General features: G+C 39.5%; 1 protein-coding gene across 4 annotated transcripts in view; it reads right to left on the bottom strand.

Moving 5' to 3' along the window:
* Positions 1-15,345, bottom strand: part of RAPGEF2 (Rap guanine nucleotide exchange factor 2) — a 172,376-nt gene that overhangs the window by 80,839 nt on the left and 76,192 nt on the right. For 3 of the 4 annotated variants that reach the window (XM_056855236.1, XM_056855239.1, XM_056855238.1), the window contains exons 5-7: positions 10,714-10,789; positions 6,901-7,068; positions 3,898-3,915 (exon numbers count right to left, since the gene is read on the bottom strand). In XM_056855236.1, the coding sequence (XP_056711214.1) occupies positions 3,898-3,915; positions 6,901-7,068; positions 10,714-10,789 (262 nt within the window). The remainder of the gene's footprint in view (positions 1-3,897; positions 3,916-6,900; positions 7,069-10,713; positions 10,790-15,345) is intronic. The other variant, XM_056855237.1, reaches the window with a different exon arrangement.

Here is a 15,345-nt window from a genome sequence, read left to right as displayed (position 1 = left end):
CCCGGGGGGTGGGGGGTGGATCTGTATACCAAACCTGAATAACTGGTAATACCAATAGTTTTAGCTCCCTGATATCCAGATTTTTTTAAAAAATCACTTTTTTCGTGGTGCACATCCCCAGAAATGACACCACCACACAGTGTGTATTGGTTTGATATCTAAGATAGCCCCATTACAATCATGTGCACAACAGCAAAGTAGTATCTGATACCACTGAGTTTGGGATTTACATGCAATTTTCTCTAGAAACAATGTATAGGAAGGTAACAGTTAATTATACCACAATAGTCTAAGAAATTCTTCCCTTCTGATCAGCATCATAAAATGCAAATCCCTAATCACTAGTGGTCCTCTGCTTTATTACTTAACACATTATTAGCTTATATCAGTATAAAAACTATTTTGAGTTTGCAAGCTTGTATTCTGCATGAAATATTGCTACTGATAATGGTAAGCATTTGAAAGCTTGTTCTATGAAAAAGTCTTGACATTACTCATGTTAAAATTATTTTCATTTTGATAAAAAGATATAAAACATTAACCACTAATATGAGATGCTTATCTAGATATAGGATTAGACTGTACCTAGATTTCTATGGACACAAGGAGGAGAGTTTATTTTCACTGATTCCTCCCTTCTGCTGTCGCCTCAAATACCCAACATTCTGCTCCTGTAGAACTGGGGAAGTAACTACGGGGTGGAACCAGAGGAGACAGCAAAAATCATATACAGACACCCCACAGCTGGGGAAATCCAGGCAAGATCCAATTCACAGTATACATCCAAAGGGGAAACGGTAATAAAATATTCAACAACTAACCAATATAGTGTAGCGGTTAGAGTATTGGACCAGAATTTGGAAGAGCCAGGTTTGAATCCCTACTCTGTCATGGAAGATTGATAGGTGGCTTTGGGCCTCTGCTTGGGTGCCCTCACTCCCTATTTGTGTCACTCACCCATAAGCAGACAAGCAAGACCCAGACCCACTCAGAAGCCAGGGTGAACTCGTTTTGGACAAGGGGAGCCCAGTTCTTCTTCGCAGGGATCCCTCACTGCTCCCCAACTCTCTCTCTCAAGAGATCTGGAGGGCAGTTTCCTTCAACAGCCTTCAATATGGCTTGTTCACTTTTAAATCACCAACAGTACAGGCAATGAAATTGCATTGTGACATACGGAGGCCCAGCTGCCAGATGCAAGAGCCTTCTTTAAAAAGGAAAACTTGATCATCTGGACTATTTATGCTTAAACTTTGTGGAAGGCTGGATTATCTGGAGTGTTCCCGCTTAAACATAATTAGCAAAAAGATTAGCCCAAAACCAAAAGTCCAAGGCAAAGACCCTTGAATTTGCCATATAGCCAGAGCATCAAACTTGAAAGGTTTATTGTCATTACTATCAGGACCACCCAGCACACACATGCAAATGAAGTAAAAATGGGTCATAACTTCTCCTTTGATACTCTAGAGAATGAATAAACATAGCAAATGCTCAGAAACAATGGCATCAAATGTTAATAACAGTGGAACTTCTGCATAGGACAGGGCCAAGAGGAACTGGAGATACCGTATTGTCCGGCATATAAGACGACTTTTTAACCCAGGAAAATCTTCTCAAAAGTCGGGGGTCGTCTTATACGCCGGGTGTCGTCTTATAGGGCGGGTGCTGAAACTTCCGAGCCGGACTGGAGAATCTGCCTGGGGAGCTGCCTCCGCTCTGTCCATGTCCGCCGGAGGAGGGAGGGGAGGCGAGCCCGGCGAGGGTGCTCGCTGCCCGGCTGGGAGTCGGAGCCAGGCGCGCCGGGGCGCACGGAGGGAAGCGCTCGGCGGCGCTCCGGCGGCGGCGCAAGGCAGGCAGGCAGACGGCTGGCTGGCCGGCGCTGGGGCGGCCGTTCTCCCCTCGTCCTTCTCCGCCTCCTGGCTCCTGCCCACCTGCTCCGGCATCGTGACTGCAGCCGCGCCGCGCTCCAGCCCAGACTGAGGGTGGTTCGGGGCTGAGCGAATGCGAGCGGGCTGCGCGCTCCTCCTCCTCGCCCTCCCTCCCCGCCTGCGCGTTGGTGCGTCTGGCTCCGCTCTTGCAGCGCGGCCAAGAATGTGACCAACTCCCCAGGCGGGGCTCTTCCAGGAACAGGCGCCGCCTCCCCCCAGCCCGGCTCGGTTCCCGGCCTTTGTGCAAAAGGCGAACGAAGGGGGGTGGCAGGGGAGCGCGCGAGGGGCGGGCCTCGGCTGCGGAGGAGTATATTCCAAACTCTATATTTTAACTGGAAAAGTTGGGGGTCATCTTATACGCCCAGTCGTCTTATACGCCAGACAATACGGTAACTAGCAAAACTGTCAAAAAAAGGGCAGAGGCAGAAAATCTAAGAGCTGAGGAAGCTCCAGCATATGCCTGAAACAGTTATTTTTCCTATTTGTTTCAGATATCAGATTATCCATATGTTCATTTATGGAACTGCTATTTTCTATTCACCAAACAGCATTAATCTAATAAAAAGCAATCTAATCTAGAAGAGCCCCATGGCACAGATTGGTAAACTGTAGTATGGCAGTCCAAGCTCTGCTCATGACCTGAGTTCGATCCCAACGAAGTTGGCTCTAGGTTGACTCAGTCTTCCATCCGCCTAAGGTCGGTAAAATGAGTACCCAGCTTGCTGGAGCAGACGACTGGGAAGGCAATAGCAAACCACCCCATAAACATAGCTTGCCTAGTAAACGTCATGACCTGAGTTCGATCCCAACGGAGTTGACTCTAGGTTGACTCAGCCTTCCATCCGCCTAAGGTCGGTAAAATGAGTACCCAGCTTGCTGGAGTAAAGTGTAGACGACTGGGGAAGGCAATAGCAAACCACCCCATAAACATAGCTTGCCTAGTAAACGTCATGATGTGACGTCACCCCATGGGTCAGTAACAACCCGGTGCTTGCACAGGGGACAACCTTTAACTTTAATCTAATCTAATAAATGCAAATTCATGTCCTGCATCTTTCCTTTACAGAGGGTTGCCCCGCTATATCATGTTTTAAGAACAAGACTACATACTTTAAGCATATGAACAAACTTTTTAATGCTATCATATTGCCAAGTCCCTAACTATTTTACAACAGGTAAAGCACTGGTATCAATACTTAGCATAAAATATGCAACACAAATTGTACATTTCTAATCATGCTGACCCCTGCTAATTCACAATATTTTAACTCAAGTTTTTAAACACATGTCATATTATGGATATTACACAGTCAGAAAGAAATCTTAGTGCTTAAGACTAAAACAGAATGCTGCCAGTCATTCTGCTTTTTCCCTACAGTATTTCTACAGATTTTTCACAGCTCCTGCTTATGTTTTATTACCTGCCATATTTTAATAACATGCAGTTTGTATAATATGTTTTAGGTATACAAAGATTAATTAAAATGTTTACAACAGACAGTATTATGAACATTCAGCTCAAATCAGTGCTATTACATGTAGAATCTCTGGTTTAGGATTCCAGAAACATCTGATTACAAAAAGCAATAAATGAATAGAAAGATATGAAGAGTGGTTGGGGGATGGATGTTCAAAGGCTCAGCACAATATTAAGAACATAAATGAAGACTGCCCCATTCAACATTGACTACTTCATCATTTCTGTATGTTAAATGCTGAATGCCACATAACTTCTAACAAGACACAATATGCCACAAAGGCGATGGATTTAAAAGATTACAATGAAATGGAGATAATTAAGTCATCCAGCTCTACCTTTATTTTTAAAAACTAAATACTGTATATAACATGTAATCAAACAGAAGGGATGCAACAGAAATTTAGCAACTAGAATTCAACATTAGTCACACTCCAAACTGAGGGAAAAGGTACAGAGTTAGAGTTAGAGGACCATACACAGAAGTTACAATACCTGCTGTTTAGTGCATTCCTGTGAGCCAAAATGAAATGAATGCCATATAGGAGGAAAGGAAAAGATGAACATTGTCAGTGGTGCCAATATATATTCCGCCTACTATAAAAATAATTCCATAATGTAAGGAAGCTTCTAAGTGGACTTGTGGGTTTGTTATTCTGTCTAAGCCATAAGCCACTGAATATAATATATAAGATACAGGGCTGGATCCAGTAGACATTTGCAGAAGGTGCTAGCAGAGTTGACATTTCCCGGTCTTCTTCTTCCCCCAAGCTAGATTGTGCTTGCTCCAAAAATCATCTGAAGAGTCATAAAAACCTTGCAAAGAAAATGTGCCAAAGCACAGGTCACTGTGGCAATGAGCAGGAATTAAGTAAAATTGCTCTATGCCCTCCTTCACTGATGAAAGCTTTCAACAGAAGCGAGAGAAGGAAATTATCCCCTTTCATTGCTGCAGAACCCATATTGTGGTTCACTTTCTTTGTGAGGTTCAGAGCAAACAGCAGGCTGACTAGATGAGGAAAGATCCACTCCATCAACTCCCCCTGTGATTTTTTCTGCTGGATCCAACACATAACTTAATAGAAGTTCTTTGTTAAACTGTTTCCTTTGATAAATATCTTCAAAATATTTATTTGTGATTGAACAATATGGACCATATTCACTTTTTGATACTGGTATGTAAAAACACAGTAATTTGTCACATATTTGTCTCGGCAACCGTTTTCATAATATTATAAAACAAGGGGGAAACAGTCCTCTTAGAGTTAATTCATACTTTACATGCTAGTTGTGTTTTGCTACCTATGTGTGTACACGCCAAAGAGAGACTCACATCCCTACATGTGCAATGCCCACATGTCAGGGAGCCATAACCAAATTGAATCTCTTTAGAACGTGTGTACTTTTGTATGCCCAAGTGTTTAGAGAAGTATATCTTCCAATAATCCAATAAATCTGGAGTTACTTATGAACACAAGACATGAAACTAAACTTTTAAAAAACCCTTTTTAGTTCTATAGCTGAAGCAACAAGAACTATGCCTTCTTAGTACATCATGAATTTATCTTGTAAGCTTTCTTCAAATTCCGTACGAGGACAATCAAGTTGAGCCAAATTCAGTTCTTCATTATAAAATCATTTTGACATAACCCCACATTTCATAAACAGTGCTAAAAATTAAACAAGCTTTCCTGTTGCACATACAAAACATGTAGAAGTTGGTATACAAGACTTCATAAGGCATCAGAGAAAAGTATTTGCAGTTAGCAAGGAATGTAGTCAAACATGTATATGTTAACTGTTGCATGGGCTGACTGCAAATGGAAACTGACAAGAAGTAACACACCAGGAAATCTCCAGTACTTTAGAATCAGAGAGAGCACATGAAGACTTCTGGCATCCCAAATTGATATTTCCTTTCACAACAGTCTCTGTTAGCCCATAGAAATTATTACACTTAGGATTCATTTGCACAGAGATTTTCAAGAGACTGTTCTTCCCCACAGTGATATGCTTTGATAAGAACAGAAACACAATCATGTGGAGAAATAAAAGGTAAAGGGCAATGTACACATATAATTCTGTATCAATTTCTATTATGGCAGTACTGTTTGCAGCTATTATGCTCACTACTGAGGATATGTGCATGTAATATGTTGGATCTAAAGGTACCCTTCTGCTTATGGTATCGTTCATGCTAGAAAATTGCACAAGAAGTTGAATCTAAAGATGTCTTTTTGCTTGTGCAATACATTAGGTAAAGGTAAAGGTCCCCTGTGCAAGCACCGGGTCATTCCTGACCCATGGGGTGACGTCACATCCCGACGTTTCCACGGCAGACTTGGTTTGCGGGGTGGTTTGCCAGTGCCTTCCCCAGTCATCTCCCCTTTACCCCCAGCAAGCTGGGTACTCATTTCACCGACCTCGAAAGGATGGAAGGCTGAGTCAACCTTGAGCCGGCTACCTGAAACCGACTTCCGTTAGGATCGAACTCGGGTCGTGAGCAGAGCTTTTGACTGCAGTACTGCAACTTAACACTCTGCGCCATGGGGCTCCTTGTGCAATACATTACACAAGCGAAAACATAAGAATAGCTACAGAACTCCCTATTATACTATTGCACAAAGTACACAAGCATTTGGAGAACAGCATTAACAATCTACTTTTTTCTTCCACTTATGGTTATTTGGATTCAACCCAATGAGTTTCTTACACTATTTGGGTACACTACACTATTGTCCACATGGTTAAAAAAATGACAGCGAGGATGGTCTTCCGGTCATTCCTTCACAAGTATGTCAAATTAGTTCCTCTGCCATTTAGATACTGGAATTAGAAATCATCACCTCTTCTGCATGTGTTATACAATTTATGCCTCAAAGCTTTTAAACATTGGCCCAACATATTTTCCAAAGTGCGTTTAAGCAAAATTTGCATTCTGTAGTTTCTGCATATCATACTATTGTGAAGTGCAATCATTATTCTAAAAAGATAATGTGGATATAATGCTCTCTCAGATGGTAAAGAAATGGTGCAGATTTGTCAAGAGATCTGATCTCACATAAGCCACATCTATGGAAATAGCACACACATCTCACACTGAGAAGACAGCAAACACATGGGTTAAGGAGATGACAGCCCAATACAAATCTTGTGCTTAACTAAAATAGTTAACTATACACAGAAATGAGTGTTTCAACAATTAGCTTATTGATGTAGAAATTCCTTAACATAAAAACGTGACAATCTATAATGGAGATTAAATATGAACATGTTTTGAAGCTGCTTTGATGCCATACTATTCTGAAGATGGACAGCATGTTCTTACTTGCATGTTTCACATTCATAGATATTAAAGTACATTCTTTAAGGCAAGTTGCATGTATATATGGCCAATTTTTTTAGTTACATAAGTGTTAATACAGCCAATGGAGAAGTTTGATTGTCTATTCCAAGTGAGACTAACAACCTATACAAATATTGTTGTGGATAGCTTACCGTATGATAACCTCTAGGTAAAGGTGGCTTCCCCAAAGGATAAGCATCCACAGTGTCAATAATTGTTTGCCGTTCTCCTTTTTGGTTGATTTTTCTAAATCTCCGTCGAGACTGCCTATGAGAGGCTTGCCGCTGAAAGTATTCTTCATTTTCATCCATATAATCCACCTAATAAAAAAACATATGCAATAAAAATTTTAGCAGCTGCATTTTTTACATAATAGGGTAAAAAATGCTCATGGACGACTATTCTGTTGCAATTTAATACAGATTTTAGTGTGCGGTAGAACACGAGAAACACACCTTAACTGAATCCAATACCAGTTCAGCTATAAAGGTCCTGTTTGTTTGTTTTCAACAGCAGGGCACTAATCAATACTATATACTGTGAATGAACTGGTATTGGTATAATCTTGGGGTAGTTACTTAGCTAACATTCATATCCAAATGGCAAATGTAACTTGGATGTTATATTATTTCTATTTTTTTAGGTGATTAAAACTCGGACTGTAAACCTTTGTCGGTAAGACCATTTTAGTCCATGTATCTTGTTTTATCTGGCCAAGGGCCGCAAATAAACAATCTAGCTAACATTCATAAACTCTACAAGCGATCCACCTTGCTTTTGTTTATTTTTCTAAAACAAGCATCCTTTTTTTAAACTCTCATATACAGTTTTTCACTGAAAATGAATATTTCTTAAGGGTATTTGAGGCTCCCTGTTCATTTCAGCAGACCACTGGGGAGGTTCCACTTCAATCCTGTGGGAGCAAGCATTCCTAAAAAGCGACAATGCTTTCCTTTGAAGGGAAAGTATTTCAGGAAAAACCACACAATGACACTACACAATCATGTTAAATAATAAAATCAATTATCATGAACAGGAATAGCTAAAGAATGTATTGAATTTAGCAGCATAGATACTACTTCTGTTCTAAAGGTAAAGGTCCCCTGTGCAAGCACCGGGTCATTCCTGACCCATGGGGTGACATCACATCCCGACGTTTCCTAGGCAGACTTTGTTTGTGGGGTGGTTTGCCAGTGCCTTCCCCAGTCATCTTCCCTTTACCCCCAGCAAGCTGAGTACTCATTTTACCGACCTCGGAAGGATGGAAGGCTGAGTCAACCTTGAGCCGGCTACCTGAAACCAATTTCTGTCGGGATCGAACTCAGGTCGTGAGCAAAGCTTGGACTGCAGTACTGCAGCTTTACCACTCTGCACCACGGGGCTCCTATTTCTATTCTACAGATAGTAAAAAGCCCATATACTCAAATGCTAGTGGGCTGTTAGAACTGTGGCTGATGCCAGAAGATCTACTAGCTATATATATATATATATATATATATATAAAATTATACCACTATATAAAAGTCATGTGGTATTGGACTCTATATTGAATCTCCTCGTGGTGCTTTCCACATGGGGACAGGCTTATGTAGTTTCCCTGATGCTGTTGTAGCTGCTAATACAGCGCAGCTGTGACAGGGCTTCCACACAGTAGGCTTCCCTGATCGTTTTTTTAATAGGCGATTGAATAGTGTTATAGTGATATACCGTTATACTAAAATATGCATCAAGTGTCAGTCTCTAGTCCATATATCTCCACCAGGAAGGAGGCTCGAGACTTTTTCTAATGAAAGCTGAGAATTCAGTATATTGATATAACACTATTAAATTGCAGGGGTTTTTTAAAGAAAGAAATTTCCTCTGCTGTAGGGAGAGGAAATGGCTATCATGGGGGAGGTGATTACAATATGGATGGAACCAGGAAAATCCAAACTTTCCCACCCACACAGCAGCCACCCAAGATGTGATACAAGTTTCACCAAACCTTCCTAGCAAAGCAAGTTTGAGAAAGATCAGACAAAAGCCAGGGAAACCCCTGGAGAGGCACAAACACACCACTAAACTGGGGAAGCATTGAACTCAGGGCAAATAACCCATATGGAACCCCCCATAGCTGTATCTAGGACCATAAAGTGGGAGACATAGAGGTTCATGAGATGGCAGTAATCCATGTGGTGATTGTCCCAGCAAGAAAAATCAACATCAGACTAACACACCATTAGCAGTTTTCTTATAGAAGAAACAATGTGTACCCCAGCCCCCAAGGGATCTGCCTAGAGTCACTTAAAAACAGAGCTTTAAAAAGGATGATCCAACTAGTACGGTGTGGCACATTACAGACTTATTACCGCATAAACGTTTGTGGACTGAAAGACATTTCAACAGATGAAGCAGGCTCTAGTCCTTGAAAGCTTATGCCAGAATGAACTGGATAATCTTTAACAGTACACAACACTACTGTTTACTGCAAAAGCCTACTATGGCTACTTCTCTGGAAGTTGCTAGAACAGATTATGATGCAGATACAGGTAAAATAAGAAAACGAAGAGTACTTTTAATGTGTCTGGGAAGGGGAAGTTTCAGAGGGCAGCCGTGTTGATCTGCAGTACAACAACTAGATTCAAGTCAGTTAACACCTTAAAAACCTACAAGGTTTTCAGGGTATACACTTTTGAGAGCCAATACTGTCTCCGATAAAGGAAGCCTGACACTTGAAAGCTTATACAGGTTGAGTATCTCTTATCTGGACTTCTTGAGACCCGAAGTAGTCCATATTTTGGAGTATTCTGGAATTTTTGCATATACATAATGAGATACCTCAGAGATGAGACCCAAATTCATTTAAATTTTATATGTTTAAATACACACTTTAACACACATAGCCTGAATGTAATTTTAAACAATATTTTAGGTAATTTTATGTACACTGAACCATCAGAAAGCAAAGGTGTAACTATCTCACCAGATTTCGGAAAGGCCGGGCAGTGTGGATGTTAAGTCAGATCCTCACCGCCCAGCCCAGCCTCTTGGAAATCAAGAGAGGCTGAGTGACGCAGATCTACCTGCGTGCTGGCTCGAAAGGTCCCGTTTTCGGATCAGTCCAAATATCGGATGCCTGGATGAGGGATACGCAACCTGTACCCTGAAAATCTTGTAGGTCTCTAAGATATTACTGGACTTGAATCTAGCTATTCTTTTAAGAAGATACATTCCTTCTATTACACCAAATAGCACAGTTCTTTAATTTTCCATATACACTGATTAGATCCTCCAGGTTTGGTGGCCCTGATTGGGTAGAAAAGTGGGACATGAACACTGTAAATAAATACTTACTCTATACAATATGGTAGAAAAATATTACATATTGTGGATATTGGCAAATGTTTCCTTAAGTTTCCTTCCAATTACATTAAAACAAAGTTGAACTTATCTATAACTATTGTTCATCAAGGAGTCTTCTGTGCAGACCCACACGGGCCTGCACAGAAGCCACGAAGATGAATTATGTTTATGAAACCCTGTATGAGGATAGTGCATTGACTACATTTACTGAGGTCTGGAGCTTAATGAATTACATTCCCTGGAAATATCTCAGAGTGCTGCAAAATAAAAAACATAATGCGGAGATCTTTCACAACACCACAGACACTGTTTACCATTTGGTAATAATAACCAGATAGGTGTAATGTCTTTAAACTTCTCCAATGAGAGGTTTCAGTCAATGCTCATCCTGTCTTTTAAATTATTTTGCACTGATCAACTGTAGATCTCCTGCATGTTCACTTATTTAAATATAATTGGCCTGTACACAGATGGTTATAAACTATTTTAAGAAATCATAGGCACATTTTAAAATACATTGCTATTTTAAACTGTTAAGGAAGACAAAGAAACAAAAGAATTACAAAATACTAAAAAATATTTTCCCTTATCTGTTAATACAATCTTGTTCTGATTATGCTTACCACAATCATTTCAGATGGCTCTAAAACAATGCATTCACAGCCACGCCTGAAGCTTCCTGCAGAACGCTTGCCAAAACTAGAGAAGGAAAGGGAAGAAAAAAGAGAGAGGCTGAAAACAAGGATACCCTTGTAATACCAGCCAGATCATTACCACTTCATGATACCATACACATGACATGAGTACTTATTCAAACAAGTTTCAACCTTTACTGAGATGATGGGGAAAATGAATATTGAAGACAATACATTCAATTTAAACAATTTGCTTAATCATTGCAACACATTTAAGAGGTAGCGACATTTATGATTAATATTGATTTTTATTAAATGCCATTCCGTAACCTTGAGACACAGTTTTGGTACTGGATTTGTACTTTATATGTGCAATCTTAAACACCCTTCTATGCCCTTCTATGCCCATTGATTTCAATAGCCTTAGAAGGGTGTAACTCTACTTAGGATTCTATATTCTAGCTGAAACTACTATAATTTGTTTAATGGAAAAAAATGAACAGCTTTGTGGATGAGGAATAAGAATGCAGACATCCAAAAGTACATGCTTTTCTGAACATCGGATTCAGTCTAAATTTACAGGGGTGCTATTTATTTAGGAAACGTCTATGCTAGCTCTTCAGAGTCCTGTTCAAGGTGGTTATGGATTGCACATGTGTAATAATTTTCAACTGCAAATTACAATGAGGAAACATGAGGTTAATTAAAAGAAAATATCTCCTACCACAAGCATAGTTATGGGGCATACGTTTGAATCATAGGCACTGATTTGACAAGGATGAAGGTTGCATACATAGTCTACGTACAGTCCCTATAATATATATTCATTCACTCATTCAAATGTAAATTAAATTCTCAGTCATTCCTATTTTAGAGTTGCTCTTGAAACAAACATGCCTCAATGTTTATTCCCACAGTTAATACCTCTGCATAAATTTTGTTTGTGCTGATAAAATACAATCCTCTTGTAAAAATCTGTTAAGCTGCTAAAACCTGTCGTTAAAGTTGAAGCGTCAATAATTAGATACTGCTATGGCTGTTCAACCTCAACAGTATGCTAGCATTAAAATAATTTTATTACAGCTCTACAAATTAGAAAGGAGATTTCCAGTTACTGCAGAAGATGAGGATTGCTAATCTTTGCCTGTTCTATGCTCCTGTCAACCTGAACCCAATCTGCCACTCCCCATATAAAAGGGACTCCAGCACTTCTTCCTCTTTAACAATGTTTTATTTGCAATGTTTTATTGCAAGTTCGCCTTCTAAGCAAATTTATGTCTCTTGGTTTAGAAGGGTGTAACTCTAGGATTGCATTGTGCTTTCAAACGGCCTTATTCTCAGTCTTGTACCATTAGATGGCACTTTTCTCACTAGATCAGTTGCCATTGTCAATTCACCTACACTTTTTTTATTCCAACCAGAAATTTTAACCAGTTTCAAAATTTCAGGCATTAAGTTAGGTTGTAACATACATGTTTAAATTGGAAAGAAATGTTTAGACTCATCCAACATAATTTCAGTGATGAAATATATACTTCCATCCCTAGTACAAGTCCAATGGCAAAAGATCGTGGGCAGCCCTTCCATGAAGATAATGTACAAACTGCTCCTTAGTCAGGTCAATTATTTTGAGTGTGCTCAGTTCACCAGCATCCACAAATCCGTGGCCATTTCCAATAAGCAATCACTTGTTCTTTCTCTTCTTGCTACTCCTGCACTGTCCAGGCTCACTGTCCAGGCTCACTGGATCTCATACCCTGATCTAATGCCTAAAATAAATCTTTACAAAGATTTTTCTGTAAGACCAGCAAGACTGACCACATAATCATTGCCAGCAGTTGCTCTTTATCTCCATCAGCCCGATCACTCATACCGGGGAATATCTCAAACTGAAGCACACGTTTTGCCTCCACAAAGTAATAGGGTTCTGGATCACTCCCGATATAGGGGCCTGATTCTGGACATCCCAGGTGACTCCAGTCTAAACAATCCCAGGCCCACGACTGACTGACTTTGCCCAATTCAAAATGCAAAATCGTAAGAGCATGATTTCCCTTCTATCTTACTAGTTTTAGAGTTACATAAAGGAAAGGTAGACTGTGAAAGTTATGAAGATTACAGGATCAAGAATACTATGCCCCATGATAGGGAATAGTCTACTCTGCTTCTACCTCTTCTGTCCTCCAGATTATGGTACAAGAATCAGAAACCTCTTCATGGGTGATCAGGCTTCATAATAAAATTAGCAGCAAACTACCAATTAAGGACTTTACAGTTATAAAGCATGTGCTCATATATGCACAGGTCACACAATGCAAATGTTTAGGAGTAGAATCTCCCCCTTTTCCCTATGAGTGAAAAGTTTTACCACAAATGTATTACTTTTTTGGTAGAGTAATCAAAAATCAGATAAAATGCTTCTGTGAGTCAATTCAAGTCCACAGGCTGTCAGTTGCCTATATCTGTACTTAGGAAACAAGTGGCTACCGTTTGTTTTGTATGTTTTCATATTAATTCTGCTCTGTATTTTAAATGAACACAACATGAACTAAAAAAGATTCAAGACAAGGCTGCTTCAAGTCTTCCCAGCCAGTTTTAGGCTCATTGTACACAACCATTTTGTGTTAACACAGCCCATTTAAAAATATGCTTACAACAGAATTATCAAATTTCCAGCTTGCTTTCTAACAGAGCTAAAGAAGCCTCCCATTTGTATAACTGATTTTAACACAATATTCATTTTAAAAGGAAAAGCTCCATATGGTTCTATAAAAAGCAAATGGTTCCCAAGGGAACAAACTAATCTGCTGCACTAATAGATCTGTATATAAAATATGACCTCCAGCTATGCTACTTCTAAAACTGGCTTTAAAGCTATGGCAAGCTGAGTGAATGAAACTTGCTTCAGTTTTGCAGTTCAAGTCTACTTACCACCTCTAACATACAGGCAGGCGTTCGGGTAAAGCAGCAAGGCTTTATGCCATCCTAACCAGTCAGGATATGAAGTTTGTTGGATTTTTTATTTTAAGATTGGACTATCTCTAAATGTACAAGGATAGCAACTATCTAGTGTAGAATTAACTTAATATTTTTTGCCTTATAAGCATCTGAAAATTTCCAAGTAACTACAGATGTCCAGAAAACACAACCCTCTTTCTTCACTATGCATCAATACAATCAACTGCATGGAAATATCAGTAACAGTAATCACAAAAATTCTGTAAACTTGATGAAAATACAATTTTTTTAAAGATACCAAAATGTCAGCACTCCATATATAATATGAGAGTCAAAGTATTACTAAGTAAACATTTTTTAACATTTTTAGTAGCATTCCCATCTGTAGAGTAAAAACAAACAGCACAACATCAGTTATTACAAAAAACTACATTTGTTGCCTCCAAGCTATGCAAACCAATAATAATTATGTCATCTTTCTCAGGCAGAGCTTCTGAGAAGATACAGTAATAAAACATAGCAGGAGCCTTCACTTGAGCAGATTATATATGCAAAGTAATTTGTTTAATCTGTCCACATTACTGAAATATATCATGGTAACAGAATAAGAGAAGTTCTTTTCATCCAAGAATTCTATGCACAAATATCAACATTGTCAATACAGAAGCAAGCAAGTCAAAGTTTCCAGCATCTGCCACACGGGGCCTTCTCTCTGGATTCGTTATTACTCCATCCCCCTGGCTGGGCCTCCACTTCTCTGGCTGTCAATTCAATCCAACTTTTCAATGGAATATTATTTCTCAACAGAAGAATGTGAAGTTACCATCAAGAGCAACTCAAGGCTGCAAACCTGCACCACTAACTAAAAATACTAAGAGAAATGTGCTGGGCAGAACAGCCAAAGTTTATTCTGTGTTTTCATTTATAATAAAAAAAACTTATGAAAAGAAAAAATGAGTGTGAAAATTAGCAAGTGTATTCAGATATGATAGTTAAACTGCAAAGACCACTGAGCAAATGTCAGCTTGGGTTTTTCTGTCAACCCCGGATAAACAAGATGGGTCCTCGCCAGAACAAAATGGAGTTTAGGTTCGCTCCGTTCTTCCCCGTTTGCATTCTATCCCATGCCCAGCATCTGCACCTGAATGGGGACCCGCCCTGATAATCGCCAATATGATACCAGGGTCCGCGGAACAATGCCTGGGAGCTCTGGAGATCACCCAGCTATCCCTCGCGTTAATTTCTTGTATACGTTTCAATGGGTAATTACCGGTGTTTCCCACGTCTGTATTCTAGCCTTATGTTTCTATGGACCTACTGAACCCACTGGCTTTCTTAATAAAAATTTTAACTTGCGACTACGTCTGGAGTGAAGTTCCTTATGAGAGAAACACAACGAGGTACTGAAGTCTGACAGCAAAAGTAACAGTGAAAACAATTATTACAGAATGTGTTCCAAATACCTATAACATTTGAACAACAACCTCACATAAGAGGTATTGGCTTAAATCACTGGAATTTTAAAAGATGGAAGAATTTGGGATAATGTGCAAAAAGCACGACACTACACTAGCACTGCAAAATGTATGTGCAGCTCTTAATTTTTAAAAATCTCTGTAAAAGTAATTACAATAATCTTCTGCCTACTCTAATTATGCTGGC

The sequence above is a fragment of the Euleptes europaea genome, chromosome 9, assembly GCF_029931775.1.
Source record: "Euleptes europaea isolate rEulEur1 chromosome 9, rEulEur1.hap1, whole genome shotgun sequence".
Lineage (NCBI taxonomy): Eukaryota > Metazoa > Chordata > Lepidosauria > Squamata > Sphaerodactylidae > Euleptes > Euleptes europaea.
The sequence above is the reverse complement of the archived record's forward strand: the minus strand, read 5'-3'. Positions and strand labels throughout refer to the sequence as shown.